Genomic DNA, 26,968 nt, shown 5'->3' with positions numbered 1-26,968 from the left:
AAGTGGAACAACCCAGCTGTGATTGGATGGCACTTGTTCGCGGCGCGACCTGCAAGTAGAACAGGGAATCACTGATCAGCAATGGGAAGAGCAACTACTCCCATCGGAGCGGTATATCGGCTTTCGAGCTCACCTCCTTCCCCCAGGAAACAAAAGCAAATTAGACCTCCAGAATTTCGATATCGGAGTGTCTCCGACTAGGCTGAACAAACCCAAACATGGGCTTTCTAAACAATATCGCGTACTCCATTGTCGTCACCGGAGCATTGTCTGCTGTTTGGGCGTATCGTATCAACCCTGTCGATCGTAGTTAGACCTAACTTTCATACGAATCATCAAACTAGCTTGGGTAGTTACTTTCTACCAGCGTCCGATCAAAGTTAGACATTTCTCCGAGGCACGAGTTACCAACTTAGGCCGGAATTTAATAGAAAAGACAATTTTTCAACGTGTAAACTGTTAGCCTGACTCGGACGAGAAAAACTGCTTATCGACAGAAATTTAATTGCGCGGGATAATTCTGGGTCATTTTTCAGTGGGTCTACCCAAGACGATCATTTTTACCTCATCTAGGCCTCGCGAAGTTTTTACACTTAGTAAGTTAAACTTTACCGTTAGAAAAAACAATTTGATTCATTTAGCAAGATCGTTTAATTGACTGGTTTACTTCAGAAAACGTTTCGACTCCGGTAACGTCTCCTTCGTTTTTCGGTTTCCAGGCCCCCTCGACTAGAATAGAGATTTTTTCGTCAAATCAGTCATCGCGGCGCTTCGCTTCGAGAGCAGGGAGCAGAGATCGCTTCTGCCAGGCCTAACCAAGATCCCGTTTTAAAATTGGAACGAGATTCGAGTCCCGAGGGAAGACGTGGCAGGAGTAACCGGGGAAGAACGGGAGCTTAGCCGGTCGAGTTAACTGGGCGGCGATTCATTCTTAACGCTGTTATCCAAAATTCTTCATGGCACCCTGGATGAAAAATACACTTTCCAAACGAAATTATTTGCTCCCGGCACCCTAAAAGTTTCTTGCTAAAGAAGTTAGCTGTCCAGGCTCTAGGACAATTTATGATTTTATAAGAATCATCAGGGACGCGATCCCAACGATTGCAAATTAACATCAAGTGGAAACGATCTTACGTTTGAAATATCGTTTGAAATGATGGAAGAACGAGTTCACGGTTAATTATCAGAGGTCCGCGAGAAATCATTAGGCATACCGGTAATTATATTAAATTCTAGTTCATTACAAGATTATTCATTCCTTCGATGGGCAGGAAATGTAAAACTAACGAATCCAACAGACCCGGGGAAGCGGAATTAAAAACTTGAGCACTGTTCTAGTTTGTCTTAATTTCATTTCATCGCACTTTGTTATCAGTAGCGAGTAAAGACCCACTCGACTTAAGAATGTCATTTTTTCCTTGGAAAGTGATTTATTCGCTCGGGGCAATGGCGGATTATTTCGGCTTTGGATTTATTCGGAAGCTCGAGAGCGAAGTCGGGCAGGATCGGAGTTGTGGAAAATCCGAATTTCGAAAGAAACGCCAACTCGAAAGAGCCCTTTGGGATTCGTCGGCTGCTTTGAGCCTTTCTGCTCTTTATGCTCTTTCCGTACGCTCTTCACCCGGGCTTGATGCCGATTAATTAGTCTCTCGACTCTGAAATCACGTAGGAGCCAGTGCACGTCCTGCAGTATGTTATATTTTACCCGGGCTTTTATTATTACTTCGTTACCCGATTATCGCGGATCGGGAGGCGCGGCTTTCGCGGGATTCCGCGCATTCCGAGAGGCTTCCGGGAGTTATTGAACTCTCGAAGCGAGATGAGTGTGCTAAGTCATATGTGTACAGGGATTACAAACGCGGGCCTCGACGAAGATCCCGTTTTAAAATAGGAGGAGATCCGAGTCCCAGGAGGAACCCCGAGCTGCGAGAAACGAGAGCTCGGGGCTCTCGTTAACCGTGCAGCGATCCAATTCCGAGTCCGCGACTCTTTAATCCTTAACTAACTTCGTCAAATTGTGAGCCATAAGGTTTACGCGTATCACGTGGTCCATTGGACCTCGCAACATCGATTAAAGGTTAAGGTGATGCGAAAGTGGCATCAAACATCCCCTTAACTCGTTCGCTCCCAGTCGTCACATACGTGCGACACATCGTTTCGTTATCCCTATGATCCTGGGAGCAAACGGGTTAAGGAAATGGGAAAGTGACATCCGAGAGGTCGATCGTTCATGACACTTTTCTGCAAACTGGGTGTCCTAATTCGTTTGACACTTTCCCACGTGAACGTGGAAGCTCTAAGGAAGGTCCCGACACCCATAGAATTTAATTTCCACAAAAAATGTAAAATGTATCTTAACAAATTTTATAAAACGTTAAATTGTACGAGTGTTAGGACACCCAGTTAGGAGGAAACTGTTTACGAATGAAATCCGTCAGACGCCACTTCCATATCACCATAAGTAGCACCTAAGAAATTAATTGCTTATGAAAATTGTATCACTTTGTAGGCTCTAAGACTAAAAAACCGCGTTTTGTAAAGTCTGCCAGGACAAGAAGATAAAATATTGTAAATAAAAAGTGGGTAAATCGAGGGAGGAAGGTAATGACACTTTGGTAACACCTTAAAGCGGGGAACTCAGCGATCGGAGTTGAATTCGGCTCCGATAGGCCTAATCAAAGGCCGCGATCGCGTCGAACCCTCGACGAATCCAAAGGACGACTTAACGTCGAGCTCTCGCAAAGTGCTTGGCACGATTTCTAGAGAGCTGCATGGCACTCGTCCACGACTCCTCTCGCGTGGCGTGAGTGAACCTCACGCACCACTCGAGAACTTGGGCAATTCTTGGCCAGCCATTTCTGCCAACCCCCCTAGAGGCCTACGAATTACGATGGATTCCACTTAAGGTGGAGCGAAACCCGCTTCAAGCCAGTCGATTCGAATAAGACATTTTTTTAAGGCCACATAGCATTCTAAATGGTACGACGGTCTTGAAACTTCCCTTTCTCATGTAAACGCCTTCAAAAGTCGTACATTGATAAGCATATGAGAGCACGGCGCCATTTTGGTACTGGTCCAGGTTAAGTGAAACAGGTTTCTTCGTTGAAAATTCAAATTATCAGACTGTCAGGACTTTCCTTAGGTGCTCACGAGTCACGTGCTACGATTTCAGCCAGTTCGGTGGAATACCGTTGAAAAGAAGTGTCTTATTCGAGTCGTCGGACTTGAAACGGATTTCATATCGCCTTAAGGTGACGCGCCAGTGGCAAAGAAGTCTCGTTTATTAAACTTTCCTACAAACTGGGTATACCGAATCGTTTAAAATTTTACAACGTGAATGTGGAGGCTTTAAGGAAGATCTTGACATGCAATTTAAATTCTTTTTAATTTGTTCATAGGTATTGTTAACATTTTTTATAAAAAATGAAATTTCACGAGCGTCGGGACCTTCTTTAGGGTCTCCATATTTATGTGGTAAAGTTTAAAACGATTCGGTGCATCCAGTTCGGAGAAAAGTTTCATAAACGACCCACGTCCCCTTAAACGCCTCGCCTGGCATTGGTCGACGCGTCGCGAGTTTTGCGCGCTGTGTTTCGCGTCGTGACGAATAATGCCGACCAATTGAACGATGCATTCTGATTTACGCCGATCACGGACACTCGCATGTATTTCTAGAGCGCGTACGGGACATAAACTAGAGCTTGCGTGCTCTAGTTTCGAGCCAAGCCGGGACTAATTGGTATCGTCTGCCTTGGCGAGACTCCTTCGCCGTAATCGAGAGAGGTTTTCACCGTGGGATTCCGGAAATGCTTGCGGGTTTTCAGGAGTGCTGCATTTTCCCATCGGTCGCGATTCTTCGTAGAAAGTGCCAAATAACAAGACACGTTATGCGCGTTATACGAAAAAAATTCCCGGACAGGACGATTCCCAATTACGCGAACCCATATAGCGCGTAACGTATCAATAGCGTCGTACGGGAGTCTACGTTTCGAGGAGATGCCTTTACCAGGGTATGACAAGAATCCCAAGGAGTAAACTCGATGTCCTCTCCCCCGCCCGGGTTGCGCCCCGTTCCTCCGGAAAACTCGAGTCAAAATAAAGCAGGTTCGAGTCGAACGGTTCGACCGGTCGCCCGCAAAAATAAAATCGAGGCCATCAAGGGAGGGGTCCGAAAGAGCCCCGAAGAGGCTCTCGAACCGGCGGGATCGATCCGGGCACGTCCTCCGCTTCCTGGGGTCCGTCTCGAGGCGCGCGCTCTGGCGGTCCGAAAATAAGCGGCAACGTCGCGCCGAGTTTCCAGGAAGCGCGGCGCGACCTCCCCGGAGTCGGGGGACGCCGCCGCCCGAGAAGGTTCTCGAAGTCGGCGGAGTCTCGAGGGGCGCCGCGGGCCGACGACGCGTCGACCTCGATTCCGCGTCGAAGAGGGAGGAGCGAGCGCGCGCGAGAGAGAGAGGACAGCCGGCAACGCCGCGCGCTCACTTACCACATCTTACGGCGGGCAGGGTGTATCACGTGAGCCGGGCGGATCCGCGAACCATGGTCGCCGACCGGAGGGCGGGGGGCGGGCCGATCGGCCGATGCGACCCTCTTCGGCTCCCCTCGGCTCCCCTCGGCACGATCGGCACGAGGCGCACTCGCGAGGGCTCGTCCCGTCGGCACTGGGCTGCTCACTCGACCATTATTAATAGCGCGCCCGGGTTCGACTGTCGCGCGGGGCTCCTGGAGCGAGGTCGACCGGTCGACTCGCCGAGGATCGATCCCCTCTGGGCGCGCACTGGCCGATCGGCGGCCGCTGACTTCCGGGCGTGGACGCGGCGACTGACGGGACGTCCCGGCGGCGCCGGGATTGGACTCGGCTCGCTCGGCTCGCTCGGCTCCCTGCCTGGCCCGTACTCCGCGCCGTCGGCGGAGCCCCCGGCCGCCGGCGCGACGCCAGCGACGCCACCGCCGCCTGGCGACGACGAGCGGCCCTGGCGCCACCCCCTGTCGCCGCGCGCCGATAACGAGGGGCGACGCCATCCGGCTCATCGGCAAACGACGGACCTACCTCTCCCCGCGATGTCGCTGGACTCGTTATCGCCCTTATTGCGACCCGCGTGCCGCCATATTTCATTATTTCTTATGCGCGCCGGTAAAACCGAATTTTTTAACTCTATGTTCATCCACTCGGGAAACGGACCGTTGGCAATAAAGGCGAAATTCGTCCTCTGGAGACTTGGAACGGTGCTTGACATTTTCCACGTTCCTGCGATTCCTTTGGATGTTCTAACGTCATTACGTTCGTCGTTGTGGTTACGGAAGTTTCCCCGATGGGCGGTTTTTGTATCGTTTTTGTATAATTGTCGGAGAAGGGAGATCGTTTACGGTACCAAGGGGACGCTTCTTCGGGGTGGGTGTTCTGTGGGCAAGTTAGGCGGTAATCGGAAGCGGGAATGCGCCAGCCATCAAAATTGACAGCGTCGAGGGTGGAGAGGTCGACCCGATCGAGCAAGAGATAAGCCCCTAGGACCTTCTGCTGCAGGAAGGGATGCATGGCAAGTTTGCGGCTCTGGGGAACTATCGGAACCGTAATTACCCGATCGAGTTGCTCTCGGGGTCTTTGAGAGGGGAAAAGACCGACCGACCGAAGACTCGCGATTATTTAAGAAAGTATTTTCCGACGACGGATTAAAACAGGACCCCATATTAAAGCAAATTAAACCAAAAAGATGGACATACGTTACGAAATCGAGTAAGCATTCTTCGGTTCATCAAAGAATTTTAATTAAGATTAACGGGATAATGTGAGAAAAATTATGTATCGTAGTTTTACGTTTATTTTCTAGATATTCCACTCAAATTGTAAACGGATTCGAAGATCGAATGAAGCAGCCCAAACCCGCCAGTGATATTTATCCGTTAGGCGTCAATCATTGATACCGATCAAACTATGCGTATCGGTGAAGGTAAGATTACCAATTACAGGATATCAATTGATTTGACTTCACTTATCGTGTGCTGAGTGGTTACCGATTGCGTTACACTTACCGGTAACAGTGAACGTGCCATTCGTTGATGAGCAATTAGAGTATCAATTTTTCGATGACAAATCTTGAGCTGCGAGTTGATCGAAATTATTGGCGATTCAACGTTCTAATGTTCTGATCATGTAATCGGAATATTAGAAGATTGCAATCTCTGAATTGGCCACTACTGAGGGGGATTCAGGAGGCAAGTTCACGAGCCGCCCGCATTTTCCACCGAGGGCAGCACGGAACGCGATCGAGCGACCCAGCTCATGAGCAATCTCTCAATTCATCTCTGCTCGTGCACACAGATTTCCAATTACCTTTGGTCTCACACGTGTGTCACATGTGTATCAATATTGATAGTCCATCCGTGTTATTTATAAATTATCACAAGCATGATTTACCATGGTACGTACCTCTGACATGTCTGTTAAGTAAAACTTAGAACAAAACGGTACATAATTTGATAAGAGAGCATAAACCGATAGGGTCCAATCAGATCGTTGTTTTTGGTTATCTTATATACGTTATTACACGTTTCCATATATATAATATTTTTGCTGAACTTGTCATTTTGAGATACTTGATATTTTACTTTGTTATCTTATATACGTTACGGTATATACGTTTTGTTATCTTATATACGTTATTACACGTTTACATATATTTTTGCTGAACTTGTAATTTTGAGATAGTTGACATTTTACTTTGTGTTGGTCAGACTTACTCATTTTTTCACTGTTTGTAATGAATTTGGATCGTTCTTAGTGTGTGTGCTTATTTTTTTGCAGACTTGCTTGTCGAACGCATACATTGGATGCTGTAAAACTTCACCCTTTCGCAACTTCTAAACGACGCGATTCGAAAGGGTTATGCTGATCGTAAGAGTGCTTTGTGAAGCTGACAATGTGAATTAAACCAACGATGTGACCCAGCGTGAACTTTGGCTTTGAGAGATAAGGGCACTTTGAATTTTATCTTGCATTATAACGATGCAGACTTTCGTTTGAAAGCACAGTGCGGAAAACGTCAGTAGTTGCTTTAATTGAAGTAACTCCAAGTGTCGGATGGAAAATGATGTACTTAAAAATTGTTTAACATAAATGACATCATGGAGGTTACCTCTGAAAATGAGGTAGATCGTTGCGATGAATTAGATGTAATAAAGCTATTTACTTTTATTGATTTCCATATAATGCAATTGGAATTAAGTCATAATTGGGTAATTTAGTGATATAACAAAGAACAAAATAATCGATATAACTTAATATTATTTCATGTAGGAAAAGGAACTATTAGAAGCTGATGTAATTTATTTGTTGATGAAGAAGGGTTTTCCCATATCTCGAAATGTGAGAGCCCAGTGGATGCTCGAACATTTGGATACGATTGTAACGATACAACATCCATCGATTGAAAATGAGGAAACACCAGAACTTGAAATCGCTTCGATTATACCAAAAGATTATTCATCCTCTTGGAGTCCAAAAAATAATTACCAGTACAATTATAAAGTTACCTCTTCGACAACGATAATATTTCTTGCATATAAGTACAGAATGGTTTTTAGCCTGGATATGGGTCCATCTTTAGCTACTATTGTAAGATACTTTAATTAACCATTACAACCTGATGTATCGATTTGTTAAGACTGTCTAAATAAATATTTTACTCTACGTTGGTAGGACATTCAACATGGGGAAGTTGTAATAGATGAAGTGTACCTGTCCATCAAAAGATGCCTCAAAAGTATAACAAGGCCAGTAGGTATCGCATTAAGTAACTTTATGATAAAATAGTTTACTTATAGTAAAATGATATTAGAAGTAATTTGTCATCTTTCTCATATAGTTCACGATACCAGGAAGTGATAGAATAATGCAACCAGAAATTTATGTGACTGTGATAGCTCACACTCCATTTTTTACTAACCCAGCTCAACAAGTACTTGTACAAGGATGGTTAGTCACTGCTGATAATGTTGCTTATCTATTGCAATTTATTGAACAACAATTGAGTTGCTTAGAAGAAAAAGTAGCACTGGCAACAAATATTGCAAATCAGCAGTTAGAAACATTGAGAGCGGAAAGCGAGCAATTAGTTGGAGGATTGTTCGAGGAAGGTGGAACCTGTTTTGGTACAAATAATAGCAGCTCAATAGCTAACATCTGTATGGTGTCTCCTGAATCCAGTTTTGTTAATATGTTGCGATATGGAATGTTGGCTCTCGCTCTTCTACCGGAGCACAGCTGTGCTCGTAAGTATTTATACATACCTTTAAATAAATTGTACTTGTCTTGTTTTTTTAAACCTATACCGAAGTATTTATTGGAATCTACAAAACTTGAAGCCATAAAACGAAATATTAATATAACTTGTCCTTTGCAGATTTAGTAGTGATAACCGATGGTATAGTAGGAGTTGCAGATGTCCACGTTCTAGACTCTGTTGTGCAACAATTACGAGCAACAACAGTAGCATGTAGTTTTCTTCATGTAGGCAGTACTTATCATCCACATTGTGCAGAAGGATTGGTACCATATCAGGACTTATTACGTTTCCTAGCAGCAGCGACTTTGGGTAGTTACATGACCTATGTTTCACGAGATGTACGTTGCATCATCATTTCATATTTATTAATATTGTCACTGTTATGTAATAATACTTATGTTTATTAGATAACAGCTTGTGGAACAGAGATGAACATTTACCACAAAAGTTTCCTGTGTTGGCAACTGTATCGTTCAGAATCTAATGATTCATTAAACACTGAAGAATTCACTCATGAATGGATATCGGAGAATTTTTTATTCCAAGGACACCAGACTCCATATCTTCTGCGAAAGAAACAAGTCGATGACAAAGTTACTTGTACCTTAAGTAATTTGTTATGCTGTCGCCTGAGAGAGGGCTATCTTATAAAGAAAGCTTCATTACGTGAAGGATCTCTTGAACTATGCTTTGTCTTGTACTGGATGTCCCACGTTTTCTTGGAATATTTGGTGTCTTGTCCTTGGCCTTTAAAATCACTAGCAGCATCTACAATAATTCAGTACGTCGTGACTATTGAAGGTTAGTTTGATTATACATTAAACTTTTGATACTGAAATATTGTCCGAAATAATATGCCGAAACAATTTATTGTTAAAATCATATTACAGCACCATATGAATTTTTACACGATATAACTTGTTTATCCAAGAAGCCACTAAAGTCACAGTATCGACAGGGTGTAGTGTCTCGATTCTGGGCTGCTCTGTCATCATTAACTGAGAGTGATAACATGTTAGCACATTTTAGTTGGTTTCCTGGTTCAGGATGGTCTTGGTATAGTGTACCTGATACTGTCAGAAATGGCATGCCTGTCTTTTATTTGCCAACATATCCATCGGCTCACACAGTGCAACTTAGGTACTAGTATAGTCCACAGTGTTTTTTACAGAGGGAATTGATTTGTGGAATAATGAAATTCTTAAATAATAATTTAAACCATTTGATATCACAACTCTAACATGGTAACAATGATTTCAGTGACGCAGCCTGTCCTCAATTTGGACAAATATGGCAACCTGTTGTTTCAATGGATCCACATCAGTGGGCTCGATGGATGCATACTCAAAGAATTACATTAATATTATCTCACGATAAGCCTTTACCAAGGCATTTGCATCGAGCTAATCAGAGTGGTCGTTTTCAATGCATTCAGTGTCGACAGGCAGCAGCAGCATTATATGCAATGTTGAAAAATTGGGCAACATTTGTGCTGGTAGAAAATCACACTTACGTGCAATTCATTTATAGAGAAGTTGACAAACCCCCAGTCTCCTTTTCGCTTATTCGGATTAACTGTAAGGCTCTCTGTGTCGTACTCCATATTGCATTCGCTGGAGGTACCGAAGGTGCAGTACGGCACAATGTGGTCATAGACCTTTTGGAGAGGTTATCGAAATTGACCTTACCCAGCAGACCAACGGAACAAAGAGAAACACCGTGTTGCATAATTGTCCATAAAGCTTTGGAGAAAGTTCTAATCAGATATGAACGTATGCCAAATGACTTGAGCACCGTAGTCTTTCCCGATGGAACTCAACCCGTTGCAGTCAGAACTCCTCCGTTACCAGGTGGTAGCTTAACGACAACATTGTCGAGGTATCTTTATCACAGCCGATGGCTATGGCTCGTAAGGAGACCCTTCGTACAGTCTACACCTGGAATTACGCTACCTAGATTGAACATCACCGCTATAGCCAGAATTCTTTCGACTATTACAAAGTATGTATGCGTATTTTCATTTTAAGTCATTGACCTATGTTATTGTTATTTTCTTTTATTATGTACAGCTTCAATTTGCTAGATAAAGCTTAAATAATTTAATTAAAATAATTCCAGGATACGTCTGGCAGAAGGTTTTAACTTCGCTTACTCCGCAGCAGGAATAATAAATATGGTGCTGGAGGTACAAATGCAAGGACTTGGAAGTGATACCCCATCACACCCTTGTATCATTCAGTATATCTTGTTTCCACCGCATACAATTGCTAATCCAACTTTGGAACAAGATAGCGGCTCAGATGATGACACTGACGAAGGTAAGGTGAAAATTTCATATGTCATCGTAAACATTAAACTAGTAGGGCATTCGTCTGCTAGGCATAATTTAATTTAACATTCGATCGTTACCATTGTAAATAATTTATGATTTGTTTATTAGGTACAGCTGATGGAGAAGGGTATACCGAGGACAACGAAAGCTCTGGTGATTTTCAAATTGTCACCGAAGCTTGGATCGAACCTCAATGTGGTCGAGTTGTTATACCTTCTCATCAGAGTGCAGCCTATATGAACGCTCTACAATATTATCAGTTACCGGATGCTGTAAGTTTATTTCTAATATTCATTTTAACTATTTATACGGTATAAGTTCTGTGCAAAATGGCCCTTGTGACTCTAACTTATCTCCGACCATTGGACATCCTTTTTATCTAATGTTGGGAGTATGATACAATTTATGGATAAAATGTTCAAATGACATTCTTCTTGAATTTGGAATTCCAAAAGATTTATAAACGTTTCCGATCTCTAAAAACTTAGCTGATCATCGTCGGCATAAATCGATAAGTCGAACCCATTTCTTTGAACCCGTCTTAATCGTGATAAGGTATCTAGGATCAATACTTGCACAGTCTTCTGATTACGTGGAGTTCAAGAAGAATGTGACGCATGATCGATTGGAGGGTGCGAACGGTCAAAACGCTGCCAAGCGAATTGAGAAGCACTTTTATTCTAAATAACGTATTACATAAATTGAGGATGTTCTATTCTTTTTTACATCGAAAAGCTAGAAATTTTAATAACGATCTTTTCAGTTAAGAATCAAAATGACAATTACAGGGATAATTTTAATGTTACATATAGGACAGAGAAGTTTCCGCAAAACGTACTGAGGACAATTTTACAAGGTATTAGAAAGAAACGTAATTTATTCAATTTGCGTTAAATGTTTTCACTGCATTGTCACGTAACAAATGTCGAAAGTGAAGTTATTCTAAATATTTCATATCGGGACGGCGGTTGGCACCGGTGAAGGATTTCTTATCACTTGTCTGATACTGTCTCTAATCAATAATATAATAAAGCGATCCTGGTTAGTGTTCGTTTGAAGTGGTTTATTTTCTCAGGTATTTCTATCTCTCCACAAACATTGGTCAGAGATATCAGAGATTGTCGAGTTTGGTCTTTGACTTCGACGGCTGATACTTCCTCGAATGGTTCTTGCCTTTCTTACCTGGGCGGAAAGAGAAATGTGTACTTTCACGCCTAAATATACTTTACTTAAAAGCTTACATCATAACTAGGAAAGTACATTAGGACTCTACCGTCGAAAGCAAATGTAAGATTCGGTTTGTAGATCTTCACATTCGTATCGTCGATTCGGACTCCTATTTTGTTCTTCATTTTCTGAAATTAGATGACTGTACTTGTAGCAATTGTACATTACAAAGTACACAGTGGACACTGTAGTCCAAGTATTCTACTAGGAAAAAAGTCATGATAACGATGCAGGTGAAAACTCAAGTTATAAAACCGCATCAGGAAACTCGGTAGAGTTTCGCACCAAATACATTTAAAAGCATGCGCGAACGGCGCCGAATATTTGACGCCAAAATTCGGCACATCAATTCGATAAATATTTAATTCTCAATTAAGAACTTATCCTGGATCCCTGTTTGGCATAATGAAAGTACGTTCCGCTTTGTAGAGCCTGTAATTTTTTTTCTAATTTTTCATATAAAGTCGTATTAACGACGAAGGTGAATTCTCTAGTTATAGAACTACATTTACCAGAACTCAATTTGGGAGGATATAAGTGTTTTTAATTGTTAAGAATTATACATTAGGAGGACGTACAGTACTTAGGCTCTGATCATTAGAAGTACGTACGGTCCTTGTACTGTGCTTTCCATAGCGCGCCCGTATGACTATAGTTCAAATCATCCAGGACAAAATTGAACAAAACTCGTGATAATCCCCAGATTAACGATGCAGGTGAAAACTCTTGATATAAAAGTACTTTTATCAGCACTCAGTTTGGGAGGATGTAGGTGTCTATCACGACACGTTGTTATCGTTATCGGGGTGCGGCTCCGATATCGATGAGGGACCTAGGACGGGGTTCTCCTATCAGTAGTCTCGGGTATATATAGGGCCCAAGGTGTGTCCTGGGCCCGCTAGTAATAGGTATATGTTTTTCCCTGATTATTCAGTCGTCGTCCTCCTTCCCAGCCAGAACGGAAGTTCCTTCATCGACGCGAAGTCGTCATTACGAAAGAGACAATGCGATCGCCGCGGTCGGACCTCCCTAAATTACATTCATTTCTTTTCAATACTTGTGCTGTTTTTCAATCTAATCTCCGTCGTCGGTGAATTCCCTGATTTCGGGCTGTGTTGAGAAATCGAGCTGGCTGCAAATTTTACAAATCTAATATTTCCTCCGAGTTCGTTATTCGGGTTTAACAGTGAAATTGTCTGCAAGAAGTTGTGTTAAGGTGATGTAAAAGTGGTGTCAGAGGTCTCGCTTATAACATTTTTCTCCGAACTAGATGTACCCAATCGATTCAAACTTTACAATGTGAATATAGAAAGTACAAGGAAGGTCCTGATTCTCGTGAAATCTAAATTTTTTACATTTGTTTATAGGCATTTTAAACATTTTTATAAAAAAAATTAAATTTCTTGGGGGTCAGGACCTTCCTTGTAGTCTCTGTATTCAACTTTATAAAGTTTGAAACGATTTGGTACACCTAGTTCGGGGAGAAAGTTTCACGAACGATTGACCTCTCGGATGCCACTTTCACATCCCCTTAATTTGAAACTTGCTCCGAGATCTCGAAGTGTCGAATTCGTCTTGGCTTTTTTTTTAATATGTATTTTCATATTTTGTGAAGCAGTAAAAAATGGTCTATCAAGCTCTGCGCTTGTAAATCCTCAATTCGATCTAATTTGCGATTATCCTATCACGGCGATCGCTTTTTCCTCTTTCGATCTTCTCTGTGGTTGGTGACAGTTTTCATATCGAAGATCTATTGGTGAATCAGTGCATTTGGTCGGAAATTGGAGCACAAAATCGTGTCTTCTGCTTTCTCCTTGTCAAAACGAAGTCGTTGAAGCCTGGAAGTGGATTTCGATCCTTTCGATCCTTGCGATCCTTAGTTGGAAGTGGGGATCTAAGCAGTGAGCGATGATGCTCCAGGAACTTGCCAGATCTAACTCTTCCAGCTCAGGATCACTCGGGAAGTCTTCATCGTGCAAGAAAGGGTTGTTCGTCGTTATCGTCGGAGCGAATAATCTGACAAATTGAAGGAAGACATCTAAGGAAATAGAGGCGTCACGGTTCAAGTGGAGAAGTGGTCTCTGCGCTTTGTTATAAAGTGAGATTCAACTCCTCCAACTTATTCCTGGCTCCTCGATATCTACGATTCCTATCGATCGAGGACTTCATTGGATCTTGGAGCTGTTATCGATTCTGGGAAAGATCGACTATCCATCAGGGAGTTCGGTTTTGCGAGGAGCGACATTTGTATTTGTATATCATGTCTTGACTTCATCATGTCATCATGACTTCGGACAGGGATTAATTAGAAAAAAAAAAATCGTCGGCTAGAATCCACTCGTAGTTATGTATAGGAATTTGTTGTAGATCGTTCTGTAATATCTAAAAATATTTATCAGATTGAAGTATCGAACTTTGGCGTTAAGCATTCGGTGCCGTTCGATCATGCTTTTGATGTATTTGGCGCGAAACTCTGCCGAGTTTCCTGATGAGTCTTTTCGGTGAGACATCTCATTTTCGATAATAAAATTGACTGCTGCGATAATTTATGATGTATGGCGTCCAGGATGGATTCCATTGTAAATTATTATAATTGTAATTAGTAACCTAAGTGTAATAAATATTCTTTGCGATTTCACGGTCCCTATCCTCGAACGTATGCAATCAAATTATATGATTGTCATTTTCTACTATTCTTTGTAAACTATCAAGAATACCGAAATTAAGAGAAAAATCTTATGGAATTCCTTACTCAAAGAATGTTTTTTTGGCATCTCAATTGAATGTCTGCAGAATGTTTTACGATTTCTTTTAACTCTTAATCGAAAGTAGGTCATTGCGGCCATTTATGTCTAATCTTATGACTAATTCCAAGTATGATAAGGAATTTCAACTGTAATAATTGTTTCGATAGAACGCTAGAAGCTTATTGGACATGTTTTAATTTATCTTAATCTTTCTTAATTCTCGATCTACTGATATTCACGTCGCCTCCTTTTTTTTATCTTTTCAGAGAATGAAGTCACTCGTTATATTTCGAGCATCGAACCGTTGTTCATTGTTAATTTCGTGGAATATAAATATATTGCGTATTGTTGTAACTCAAGTTTTTATTCCATTTTTCCTGTTTTTTAGATCGCTCAAATAGACGAGGAATGCATCAATGCTCTCCTGACGCTAGAATATCTTAGCCTCTTGAGCCAGGAAGTGTCAAACGAGAAGAACAATATTCTTTCAGGGCAACAATGTTCTGGTATACAAATGAATCCAGGAAATGGCGGAACCGTGGGAAGATCTATAAAGCGACCGGCATCAACTGATTTTTGTGACGGACCGCCAGATACAGACGAGAGGATTCATTCCGTGCTTTTTGCGTTTGATACTTTAAATATATTGTCAAAATGTCAACAGGCGGAGCTTTTGTTCTCCATGTTTGCCGACGGTTAGTAGTGGAACACTTAAATATTTGTAGATACTTGTGGATGATTTATTTCTATGATTGCATTTATGGTGATGAAGTGGCATCGAAAAGGTCTCGTTAATGAAGCTTTTCTCCAAACTGGGTGTACTGAATTGTTTCAAACTTTACAACGTGAATATGGAGACCATAAGGATGGTCTTGACACCTATGGCATTTCATTTTTTTTTATTAAAAAATGTGTTAATATCTGTAAACAAATTAAAAAAAAAAATTGAAATTTCATGGGTGCCAGGACCTTCCCTATAGCCGCTACATTTACATTGTCAAGTGTGAAACGATTCGGTACATTCAATTCGGAGAAAAGTTTCATGAACAATTTGTGATTCATGAAAGGTATTGGATATATTTGCATATGAGGCCGCTTTATTTAACGTTTTATCGAGAGTTTTAGAGAAAAAAGTATTAAGATATTTAAAAATAGCGGACTTGTGGAAGCAGAAGATCATGTTTTTTTTTTCACGGCTATTTAATCCTTCAACAGGCGCAGGCTACGTCGATGATGGAAGGGAGAGTGCCAATCGTGTTTTAATAGAAGGACTGATAGAACATTTAAAGCGTATACATAATAATGAACTGATTTTTACACCGACTGATTCCCAAAGATTTACGGAAATGCTTAAACACAGACTGCGCGATCAGGGAGCAGCGCCTGTATTTTTGTCGCGGACAGGTAAATTTCTTTTACGAATGACGAAGGCATTGAAATTTGAAGAAATTGAGGTTTCTTAAATATTCATAGGCACGGAGGAGCAAATCGAGGAGGCAAATTCTGGCCCTCAGTGGAGGTGTTTCGTTAAGGGTATCAGTGTGACCCACGTGATAATAACTATACTACCTGCAACTGAAAAAGACGTAAGGCTGATAGTGTTTCCCGATGATGGGAACAAAGGTGGATTTAACGATATTCATTGTACCACTCAATGCGAGTCGTTAACATCTAATCCCGACTTTGGAGAGAGGAATCTGACACCCGTTCCTTCCATGAGAAGTCCTAAGGAATCGGAATCCTTACTTACTCTACACGTCGGGGACATTGAATCGAATATTTCGAGCCGAAGCACCACTGCACAAAGTACACCTAAACTCGACGTTCATCGAAATGTAGCCGCTAGTAAAGGATCCAAGCATGGATCGATCTTGCCAGTGTACGTGTATGATTGTTCTCTAGCATTGTTGATAGATGTTCTGGTCGACAAGCTTCCATCGCCTCGGGCGAAGGACATCTACCAGGATCACACCTTCAGGATGGGAGAGCAATTAGGGGAGGAGTTCATTAATTTGAAACCTGGCGGTGACACCAAACCCTCTTCTCCTGAGCCGAAAAGCGAAGACTCCGATAACGCTTTCAATGGTAATATTTAAATTGTATATTTTCATAGAATTGTTGCCGCAATTTTGACAAGTACGTAAAGGTTCGAGAACTTTTAGAAGCGTGATTAATTTGCCGTAGATCAAAGAAGTTTGATGGAACATTGTAAGCTTCTCAACTTGGCACATTGTCACAGTTATGTGGTAGCTGTGTACAAGTCCTTGGCTCTTCAACTACCTTTGAGCTATGAAGACATGGAAGCTACGGTGGACCAATGCGAGGAGTCGATGATTGAGATCAACATCACGAATTATTTACGTTCAGTTTGCAGACATCTGAGCTGCTCCAAAAATAATTCGGGAAACTATTTAGACAGACCGGCGTGCAGCAATATTCAACCCTTGCATAATTTAATTAAGAACAAATTCGAACGAATCATTACTGTTGCATTTCGCCCGGTACCGGCACATCCGGAATTCTATTACTGTTCTCCTTCCTGGAGCTCGGAGAGACTGGTAAGACACTTAGAATTATGTGGTAATTACAAAAATAAGTACAATAAGATGGCAAGGTCTATAATGGACAGATTCTGTTAATTCAAATTTTTATGTAAAATTTTTTTTCAGGAACAAAGGTGTTCGCAGAGATCAGATAGCGATGACGAATTAGGTTTCACCTTCCATTCGGATATTCTTGACTGCAAAATGGACGGAATAATTGGGAAAGGTAGGGTAAACGTGTCGATAGAGAGAATTAATCTTTCAGAAGCATAATTCTGATCTCTGCATTATCTCTTTCAGTCAATCAGGTATCGAATGCGACATGGCCAAGCACTACTCATCACGACGGGGTAAAACTTTCAAGTTTCGCCTCCACGGAATCCCTTAGTTGCGATTTACAAGATGACGGTAGCTCCTACAAAGAGCAGCCACTCTTCCTGCAATTGAGTTGTTCCATTCATTACCGATCCAGTCTCTCGAGTACCCCGGTCAAACTTTTACCGACTTGCCTCATGGAAATAATTGAAAATTCAGAAGAAATGTACGATCGGGATTGGTCTGATCTGAAAGTCACGTTAGACATTATTTGCTTGAACCTTCCGAAGGAAGTACTCGAGGTCAGCACGGATACGCACCCAGGATTAAGGACGACTTCTTATTGCAGTGCTTCTCCATTGGGTAGCACTAGAACGGAAAGTGAAGGCAGTCCAGGTAACGATACCCAGCTATCAGAGACCGAACCCATTTTTGAAAAGATACCGCATCTTTCTCTTTATCAACGCAATGCTGTGAATAATTTGAACGAAGAAATCGAATGGCTGTTAAAGGACGAAACCGCTACAGCCTTGTTAGATCAGTCAATTGTCACCGAGGAGACCCTGAGATTCGTGGCTCGTCATGTGTCCGAATCGAATAATCGCTCTAGTTGTTTTAAGGACAAAGTGCCATTTCGCTTTGTCTTTTCCTCGGAGAATAGCGTCCCAAAGTTCTTGGATGAGTTGAAGAAACTTAAAATCGATCGGTACTGTATTAAAGAAGAGGGAAGTCTGTTTTATTTTGTGAAGAACGAAGAAAAGGTCTCCAGTAGTTTGGAAGTCGAGACTTCGAAGAAGGATTCGGTGGAACACGACGTTGAGGAAGGTAATCATACTTTTGAAAAAATCAATTCTTTTTTCATTGATTTGCAAGGATTATCCCTTGTCCGTCCACTTTAATTTTTGCTGCCGTCATAAAAACATCAACGTAGTAATTGTGAGTGCGGGGTCCATATATCGTATGTCCATGAAATATCCACATTGAGAAACAGATTTAATGGCTTCGTGTCTTGCAGATGACGTCCTTTTAAACGATGAAGATCAAGAAGAGAACCAAGACGTTAAAAGCAAAATTAGCGGACAAGACTCAAGCGATCCACCTGGCTGTTATTCCGAGATATCCAGTTTGGGCGATGGCCAAGCTGGCACCGACGATGGTTACGAGGGTGATAGCAGCGATTCCGAGGATGACTGTCATTGGCTGACAGAATTGGACAACCGAAGGAACCTAGTCCCGAATTTCTGGCTGATCTTGGAAATCGATAGTAACAAAGTCAACATCTATTTTCATTGCAGGTTTGTAAGATAATTAAAATATATTGAAGACACATCGGTAGTGTCCGACGAACCCGTTTTATGTTGAATAGGTTTTTGGATCTAGCCTCCCCAGAAGTTGATCGATACAGACAAGTACAGAAGACAGTTATCTCCCAGATCAAAGGAATATGTCGTCGAGTCAATCAATACCTTTTACTTCAAAGTCTACACGATACTCGCATGTGCGATCCGCTGCTCGAGCCCGAATCTAGCGACGACTACAACTGGAGAGTAGAGTCCACCGAGTCTAGTGGGTCCGTTCCTAATCAGAACTCCACCTCGAGTATGACCCCTGGACAGTTCAGGTGTCCAGTTGTTTGGGAATATCCCTTTTGCCTGCATCCTAGACTCAAAACCGGCCCAGGGAGGTCCGGTCTATCTCGCGGAATCAAGGCATTGCATGGCGTTCTGAACAGGTTCTCCGTGAACAATCGGAGCAACCTGTTCGTCTACCTGGAGAACAACGAAAATGTATTCTATTTGAGGCTCCACGAGCAGACAAGCGACGGCAAACCCTTGCAGAACAAGTTATCGGAAAGCGACGAACGACTCGTGGTTTCCCGCAGCAACAGCGTGGCTTCTCTTGCACAGACCAGAGGACGAAATTCGACTAACGACCAGCTTTCTGCAAACGATACAAGACCCAGAGTGCGCTCCTTTGGCGAAAAAGAGAGCGACGTTCTGGGCAAGTCTGGAGATTCCATTGTACTGATGGTACATGGCATCTCAGAGACTGGACCAGAAGTCCGGTACGAGTTAGTTCAGGTTTTACAGAATAGGCTGGACGATGCCGTTCTGGAGGTGCTATCGGTAATGCTGGCGAGGAATCCAATGTGTAAATTAACTCCTACTGATGTACATTTTATTCAAAAGCCTTATCGATCTCCTGAAAGCGTGGTACAGCTCTCGGTGCAGCCTCACTGTTTAACTCATATGCACGCCTTTGGACACTACTTGAGGCAGAATATCTTGCAATTTCTGTACATTCCTAAGTACACCGATGCGAGAGCGCATTATCACTTTCAAGATTATTCCCAGCCTGAAGGCTCCAGCAAGAGAGTGGCGGAATCGGACATTTATTTGTACAATCAAAGCCACTCCAGTGGTAGCAGAGGAGTTGCTTGCATTGCTCTAGCAGTTGTGAGTTCCCAGGTTGGAAACATTACCGTCAACGATTCTCCTACCGCTGGAACGCTTCCTCTCCCTTTCTTAGAAATTGGTGATTTTGAAAAGTTGGTGTCATCCTCGGTATACTCTGGCAAGGAGCATCCCGAAGAACCGGTCCCGGAAGTGCTAATTGAATTCAGAATTTGGAAACAGGGCAGAGTCAATCTAGAGTCCCTAGTGCAGAAATTATGTGCTGCCGTTAAACATGCGACGTGGGATTTACTTACGGAATATTACTTTCTACCGACAGTACTTATGGAGCCGTTTTCCGTTCATTCTGGGGACGATATCGTGGCTGAAAATAAGGCGAATAAGGAAACTCAGACTCCTACGAAGGTTCCACAGTCTAGCTGTAAAGTTAATGAGAATATTGTCATCGGGACCTACGAATCTGGCGAAGAAGGGAAACTACACAAAGTATATCATACTACTTTGCCATATTGGTTTCAATTTGCATTAGAGATTGGAGTTCCTGCTATCAAGAAGCACGTTGTCATGCTGCAAAGGAAACATCCTCTTCCCACGATGGTCAAGGAGCTTCAGAATCTTATCCGAGGCTATGCATCCGATACGAACACGAGGACTTTTGTACTTCACGATCAGCAGCTTCTCAAGCCTGAAGTGACCAAGTCGAAGGTGTTGAAAATTCCCAGTAATTTGGAAAATAATGAGAACGTTATTTCCACTTGTGGACAACGAGAAGACGAAGACCTTCCTATTTATGTTCCGTGGGACTTTTATAGAGAAGATCATAGTACTCACAAGAACAGCATTTTAGTTGGGAGAAATTTTCAGCAATGGAAAGCTTCGTTCAGCAAGACCGTTGAGCCTGAATTGCTGCAACCTAAGGGTCAGTTCAACTAATCAGTAGGGATACCTTAAGGTGATGGGAAACACTCGTCTTATTCGAATCGATTGATTTGAGAGGGATTTCACTTCACCTTAATTCTAATATCTGCTAATTTGTCTTGGTTTCATTCGAAATTTCTTTCCACAGATCAGAAAGTGCTGCAGAGATTTAATCCCTTGATACTGGAATCCAGTTTCGTGCCGAGACAGCGATTGCTGCTTGCCAAGATGCAGTGCGACAACGTATGAACGTTTGTTTTAACAATATTTACTTAATAAAAATGTTGTTTCGAAAACCGACACCGATCATTTGCAGATCGTTCTCTACATTTACAACTGGTCGAAGGAGAGGTCCGAGAAACTCATAAAACAAACTACCATTCTCGGTACGTGGCTCTCCTCAAGGTCCATTCTGTTATCGAACATCATCATGCAGAAAATGGGCATAACGCATCATCAACCGTTACGAAACTATCAGCAGAGCGAACAGGCGAGCTTTCAGTACTATCCCATCACCGACATGGAAACCTTAACGAGGTTTCCTCAGGCTCTTCAGGCCGACAAGGATTGGCCTCACTCGGCCAACCGACCTCAAGTCGGTAAGGTTACATCTTTAACATGGGACGACATGATCGGACATCTGATCCGCGATGCAAAGCCTCATCATCCTCCCAACATCTCCGATCCTGTCGTCAAAGCCGTTTACGACTTGCAAGAATTATGTCGTCGGGAGAAGAAATCAAAAGGTCGGTATAATATGTTACGACGATCGGAAACAACTGAGTAAGATTAAATTTCTCAGCACCTTTCATATCACCTTAATTATATTTATATGCTATCCGCTATACGCAGGATGTTCTCTAACGGTTTAGGCAATTTTTTCAGAGGACTTGAAGAGACTAAACGCTATGTGGCAGACTCGCGGAACGGCTCCGAACATCCCAGTCTCCCTGACAACTTTGAATACATTCAAACAACATTCTCGCCTCATTCATTATTGTCACACGCCACTTTTATTTCTCCCCACGTGGCGTTTAGAGTCTGCAGCTACGAGAGATCATTCTTTGACACCTCCGCCTTCAATTTTGCCCAGTTTCATTCCCGAATCTACGCAAGCCGTTCAGGGAAAAAGTACTCCTGGAAAATCTGGGAAACGTAGCGTTAATGCGGTCTCAGAGTGGCATCAGGAATTGTGCGATTTGATGCTCGAAGAGTACAAACAGTACCTGCAGATTTTAGGTTTCAATCCGATACAAGTGGAAACGCCGAAGAAATCGTAAGGAGTCTTTATATACTTTTTAAATATTTAATTACATACGTTCGTAATGATAATGATCATTTTCTGTTAAGAGATGGAGAACCAACGGAGAGTCAGAAAGGTTCATGCTATCTGCAGAAATCCATGTTAGGTGGAGTTTTGTTGTTCGAAGTCCACCTAGCGCAGCCATTCTTCGTGGTTAAACTTAGAGTCATCGAATGCAGTCGTCTTCAAACCAAAGCTAGTAGTGCTCTTACAAATCAGGTAAGCATTAATTTAGACAGTATCACCTAGAAGTAAAACGAAGGAAAGATTTGATCAAATAAAAATAACAAGGAAATGTTTGTCATGCAGTTTACGTTGAGTTTCGTGGATGCCTGCGACAAGATCAAGACTAACATGCACTTGCACTCGTTTACGTACGACTTTCATCTGCGATGCATTCATTCTTACATCGCTGGAACTGGTCAGTGGTCTTTACAGCAAGGTTATCATCTTACCCACTTTCTCGACGACTTTAACAAATATTATAGCAAAGCTCCAAACTACGCCAGAAATCTCGTCTACAGTGGTAAGTGGCCAAACGAGATTGGGTTACATCTTTAACTAACAATAATGCTACGAAGTATCTCAAATCCTGCCTTCTTGCAGACACCGTGACTGTCGGCAACCTGACTACACCTGCTCGAATTCTGTATTCGTACTTACTCTCTCACGAGAAGACATACGGCATGCAAGTATTGGGAATGTCTCCCGATTCGCAGGACACTCAGGATGTAGATTACGTGCTGGTGAGACTACAAAGTACTCCTTTGGTCAGCTATCGAGATGCGCAAGACATGAAACATACGGACGACTTCGACGTCACCCTGATAGTCTCCAGGATAGAACAACCAGCGCAGACTGAAAAAACAGAGATCACTCTGAAATACTACCTGATGTTAACCAGTAAACGCGAGTTATATCCGAAAAGAGACGTGGAAAATAAGCTGGGGAAATTCCGCACGGTATATAGCGTCGCAAAATCGTCCGCAACCAGTTCTCACGCGGAAAGTCCCTCAGGGTCGAGTCCAGTTTCACCAGTACCTCCATTCCTGCAAAGACCCACAAAGATCGAGACGATCGAAAGCTCGGGTGAATTTAACGAAGATAGCACACCGGAGAAGAACCAGGAAGAGATTAAGGAAGAGGATAGCACAGATATGAACGATTCTCTGCCACCGACTCCTCCTCCCGTCCCCAATTCACCGTTAACTCAGAATCCTGGTGTCCTTAATGCCGCTTCTTCGTCGTCCTCGTCCACCCATCTCCTACAAATTCGCCAGGAATCGGTAAACTATCTTGGCTACTACTCCTCTCATGAACAGTTGATGCATCAGATGATGATGTCGCAGGCATACGCGGCTCGCGAGCACATTGTTAACATGGTAGAACGAGGAGCGCTTCATTGTAAGACTCATCTTCTTTGGAACAAGCTCCTGGAGAACAAATCTACGATGAGCTATGCAGAGTTTATGGAACTGCGATCGCTGGCTCGAGTCGAGCCTTTGTCGAGTTTGGATCAGAGACTGAGTCCTTTAATTAGTCAACCAGTGGTTTGGTATCAGACCTTGTCGAAAGTTTTGCAGAACAAGTATCAGGAACATCATAAACAGTTCAGCACTCCGGACGGAAACGTTACTCATCATCTCATTCTACATCCGAGTTATCTTCAGGCTTTTATGCTGCTGACTGTTGATCTACATACGTCGAGGGGCGTAAGTATTAGCGTGAGATTGTGGAGTGGAATTTTTATAAACAAATGACTCCGTTTTTATGTTTAGGAATTATATGCCGTGTACCGAAAGCCAGCGGAAGTCGTCGATTCTCCAGTCAACACTGCAGATATTTACAGTCTTGTTGAAGGTTTCGTCAATGCCTGCTGTTTCCATCTTTGGATGGGTCTATATAATCAATAGTTAAATTTCTCTGGATCTTCTTAGGATGTTAACTTATTCTTCGAGGTTGTCATAAACTGTCTGTAATCGCGGCGAACTTTGCAAAAGAGGGACCTGTGCTGCACATAATTTATTGTTCAGTCTTACGTTCGCGCTTTATCGACAGTAAGTTTGCTAAACTATTGGTGGTTCAGATACGCGAGATGAACATCTAAAAACACTGCTTTGTTGCACTGTGAATGTATGTACATACGTGGTTCTGTAAATATGAAATATATCTTTTTGTTATAAACATGTGGCTATGTTTACAGCACAAGTTAAACGAAACATTTGTAGAATGTTGATTTCATCGGCTCTGTGGCATTTTTTGCTACGTTCTCTCTTTCTCTTTATTATTATACAGAAGTTGGTCTAATACTGTAGGTTGATGTTGATGTTAAAAATAAATAAAAAAGTACATACCTTCACAAGGAACGGGTTTGTTAAATGTGGATCAGTTTAAAACACGATAGCTAGGTGGCACTAGCTCGTAATAGCTGTGCAACATGTGCTATGCTTTCTGCCACTCTCTGGTAGTATATTTCAATGATCTGTAGTATAAACACTTTTTAGCATCCTTTGCTCGAACGTCTAATTGATTGAACAGTTTTTATATATACTATACGCGAAGAAGTAAGTCCGTTTAAATTGTTTTTAGTGTTTTGTGATTTTAGTGAATCTTTATCAGTAAGACTATAAGATTGTAACTCGGTTTGTCCAACTTCATCTGTAATTTGTACTGACATAACCTTCAATTTGATGTGAGTTTACTGTTATGAAGCAGTCCAAATTATGAATCTAGAACTGCTTGGTAAGTATCCGTTTATTGAAATTCATTAAATTAAATTAGTGGCTCTAGAAATGATTATTCTGAAAGTATATTTCAATTTTATATCTTTACTTCCAGAGTCGTTTGGCCAAAACTATCCAGAGGTGAGTAACGTATATTTTAATCTCTCAAGGGTTTTTATACAAATTACTGCAAGCTTTACATTTTGCAGGAGTTTGATGGAACGTTGGACTGCATTTCTTTGGCAGTAACTTGTGCGTTTAATAAAAGAGGAACGCTATTGGCGGTTGGGTGCAACGATGGCAGAATCGTCATCTGGGATTTTCTTACACGTGGTATCGCTAAGATTATCAGTGCTCACGTTCATCCTGTCTGTTCGATAAGGTACCATTGCCTGTACATTAATGTACAAATAACTTTGAAGTAAACTTCAGTATTTTGCTTGCATTGAAATTGTGATAAATTTCTTTCACAAATATACATTATACATTTTTGTCTATCATAGTTGGTCCAGAAATGGCCATAAATTACTGAGCGCTTCGACGGACAATAATGTATGCATATGGGACATTTTATCGGGAGAATGTGACCAAAAATATAGATTTCCATCGCCGATATTAAAGGTGCAATTTCATCCGAGGAATCTCAATAAATTCTTGGTATGCCCGATGAGACATGCAGCAGTTATGGTCGATGTCGAAGGGACTCACAGGGTAATACCTCTGGACGAAGATGTATGTAATCGATGCATTAAATTTAATCATTAAATGAATTTAAATTATCTACTTAGTTATTTATATTGTATATTTTCAGAGTGATCTGAATATAGTGGCATCGTTCGACAGACGTGGTGATTATGTTTTTACTGGCAATGCTCGTGGTAGAATTTTAGTTCTGGATGCTGAAACATTAACCGTGAAGGCTTCATACAAAATATCACAGGGAACGGCCAGCAATACCGCTGTCAAAAGTATTGAATTTGCGCGACGAGGGTCATGCTTTCTAATTAATACATCGGACAGAGTGATCCGCGTTTATGACAGCACTGAGATATTGACTTGTGGAAAAGACGGGGAACCAGAACCGATTCAAAAATTGCAAGATCAGGTTAATAAATCCATGTGGAAGAAATGTTGCTTCTCGGGAGATGGAGAATATGTTTGCGGAGGGTCTGCTAGACAACATGCTTTATATGTTTGGGAAAAGAGTATAGGAAATCTGGTGAAAATTCTGCACGGGACAAAAGGAGAACTTCTTCTCGATGTAGTGGTAAGTTTTCCCTATTTAGTATTTGCAATATATTTAGTATTTATTGACCGATGAGAGAAGCAGACTTGCAGACCGAGACAAAGGAATTACTGTTTAAAAATGTCAAATGTTTTCTTTACAGTGGCATCCAGTACGGCCAATAATCGCTTCGATATCTTCTGGCGTCGTTTCTATTTGGGCACAAAATCAAGTTGAAAATTGGTCAGCTTTTGCGCCAGATTTTAAAGAGTTGGACGAGAATGTGGAATATGAGGAACGAGAGAGTGAATTCGACTTAAGTGACGAGGACAAGTCCGTAGTTCAAGGAGAAGAAGCACAAGATGAAGAGATAGAAGTCGACGTTGCATCCATCGACAGAGTAGCAGCTTTCTGCAGTTCCGACGAAGAAACGGAAGATATCGGATCGCTTCAGTTTTTACCGATTTCCCCGGACGTAGAAGAAACCGAAGACAATCAGGCAACATCCCACGAACCCCCCGTAAAGAAACATCGTTCACATGACATAAATTTGCAAGGAGCGCCGATCGATGGTAAGGAGTTACAAGTACTTTATATATTTATCGTATCGCCCTGGCTAATACAAGAATGCCATTTACGTTTCAGAAACACATCCTCTTCTGAACAAAGGAAAAGATAAACCCGCGGCAAAGAAAGGAAGGCCAAGATTGGAGCACCGAAAGGGCAAATGAAGTAATTTATATAAATACTTGTACAGCTTATTAACTAAAAAGAATTAATTTATAATATGCATTACATTCTCCATGTTTAGTATTTACCCGAGAGCAATTCCATTTTATTGTCCGGACCCTGAAGATTAACAGTTTCTGTTTCGCATGGTTTAAAACTGGGTAAGGAATAAACATTTCATTTTATTAGGTCGTGCGTATTCTCTCGAACGGT

The 26,968-nt window shown here is 42.0% G+C and overlaps 2 protein-coding genes across 4 annotated transcripts; both read left to right on the top strand.

The window, feature by feature from the left end:
• The first annotated feature begins 6,317 nt into the window (after positions 1-6,317).
• Positions 6,318-24,077, top strand: LOC105700694 (KICSTOR complex protein SZT2). 2 transcript variants are annotated; one of them, XM_012426808.2, is made up of 26 exons: positions 6,318-6,416; positions 6,800-7,143; positions 7,292-7,609; positions 7,694-7,771; positions 7,860-8,265; positions 8,397-8,617; positions 8,687-9,080; positions 9,170-9,419; positions 9,540-10,280; positions 10,398-10,597; positions 10,720-10,883; positions 14,974-15,280; positions 15,801-15,989; positions 16,059-16,670; positions 16,770-17,143; positions 17,255-17,354; positions 17,429-18,268; positions 18,459-18,738; positions 18,810-20,776; positions 20,924-21,018; positions 21,092-21,521; positions 21,661-22,051; positions 22,126-22,297; positions 22,388-22,604; positions 22,685-23,790; positions 23,857-24,077. In XM_012426808.2, the coding sequence occupies exons 2-26, from the start codon at positions 7,120-7,122 to the stop codon at positions 23,989-23,991; spliced, it is 10,011 nt and encodes a 3,336-aa protein (XP_012282231.1). In that variant the 5' UTR covers positions 6,318-6,416; positions 6,800-7,119; the 3' UTR covers positions 23,992-24,077. The 2 variants fall into 2 exon arrangements, with proteins under 2 accessions (XP_012282231.1, XP_012282230.1); XM_012426807.2 differs by having other exon boundaries at positions 6,800-7,167.
• Positions 24,078-24,572: 495 nt separating this feature from the next.
• On the top strand, positions 24,573-26,959 carry LOC105700685 (retinoblastoma-binding protein 5 homolog). Of its 2 annotated transcripts, XM_012426762.1 has the most exons (8): positions 24,573-24,820; positions 24,917-24,942; positions 25,011-25,183; positions 25,305-25,533; positions 25,613-26,068; positions 26,190-26,598; positions 26,672-26,758; positions 26,838-26,959. In XM_012426762.1, the coding sequence occupies exons 1-7, from the start codon at positions 24,802-24,804 to the stop codon at positions 26,755-26,757; spliced, it is 1,398 nt and encodes a 465-aa protein (XP_012282185.1). In that variant the 5' UTR covers positions 24,573-24,801; the 3' UTR covers position 26,758; positions 26,838-26,959. The 2 variants fall into 2 exon arrangements, with proteins under 2 accessions (XP_012282185.1, XP_012282184.1); XM_012426761.1 differs by having other exon boundaries at positions 26,672-26,865.
• Positions 26,960-26,968: the final 9 nt, after the last annotated feature.

This window comes from Orussus abietinus, unplaced genomic scaffold (genome assembly GCF_000612105.2).
Source record: "Orussus abietinus isolate OABI.00-Male unplaced genomic scaffold, Oabi_2.0 scaffold49, whole genome shotgun sequence".
NCBI classification, from domain to species: Eukaryota; Metazoa; Arthropoda; class Insecta; order Hymenoptera; family Orussidae; genus Orussus; species Orussus abietinus.
The sequence above is the reverse complement of the archived record's forward strand: the minus strand, read 5'-3'. Positions and strand labels throughout refer to the sequence as shown.

Excerpts from the sequence above, each read along its gene's own strand:
- LOC105700694 (XM_012426807.2), top strand. The coding sequence starts at position 7,120 with ATGGAGGTTACCTCTGAAAATGAGGTAGATCGTTGCGATGAATTAGAT. Across the intron at positions 10,884-14,973 it reads ATTATCAGTTACCGGATGCT|ATCGCTCAAATAGACGAGGA; the intron begins GTAAGTTTATTT and ends CCTGTTTTTTAG. Across the intron at positions 21,019-21,091 it reads CCAAGATGCAGTGCGACAAC|ATCGTTCTCTACATTTACAA; the intron begins GTATGAACGTTT and ends GATCATTTGCAG.
- LOC105700685 (XM_012426762.1), top strand. Across the intron at positions 25,184-25,304 it reads CATCCTGTCTGTTCGATAAG|TTGGTCCAGAAATGGCCATA; the intron begins GTACCATTGCCT and ends TGTCTATCATAG. Across the intron at positions 26,599-26,671 it reads GCAAGGAGCGCCGATCGATG|AAACACATCCTCTTCTGAAC; the intron begins GTAAGGAGTTAC and ends TTTACGTTTCAG.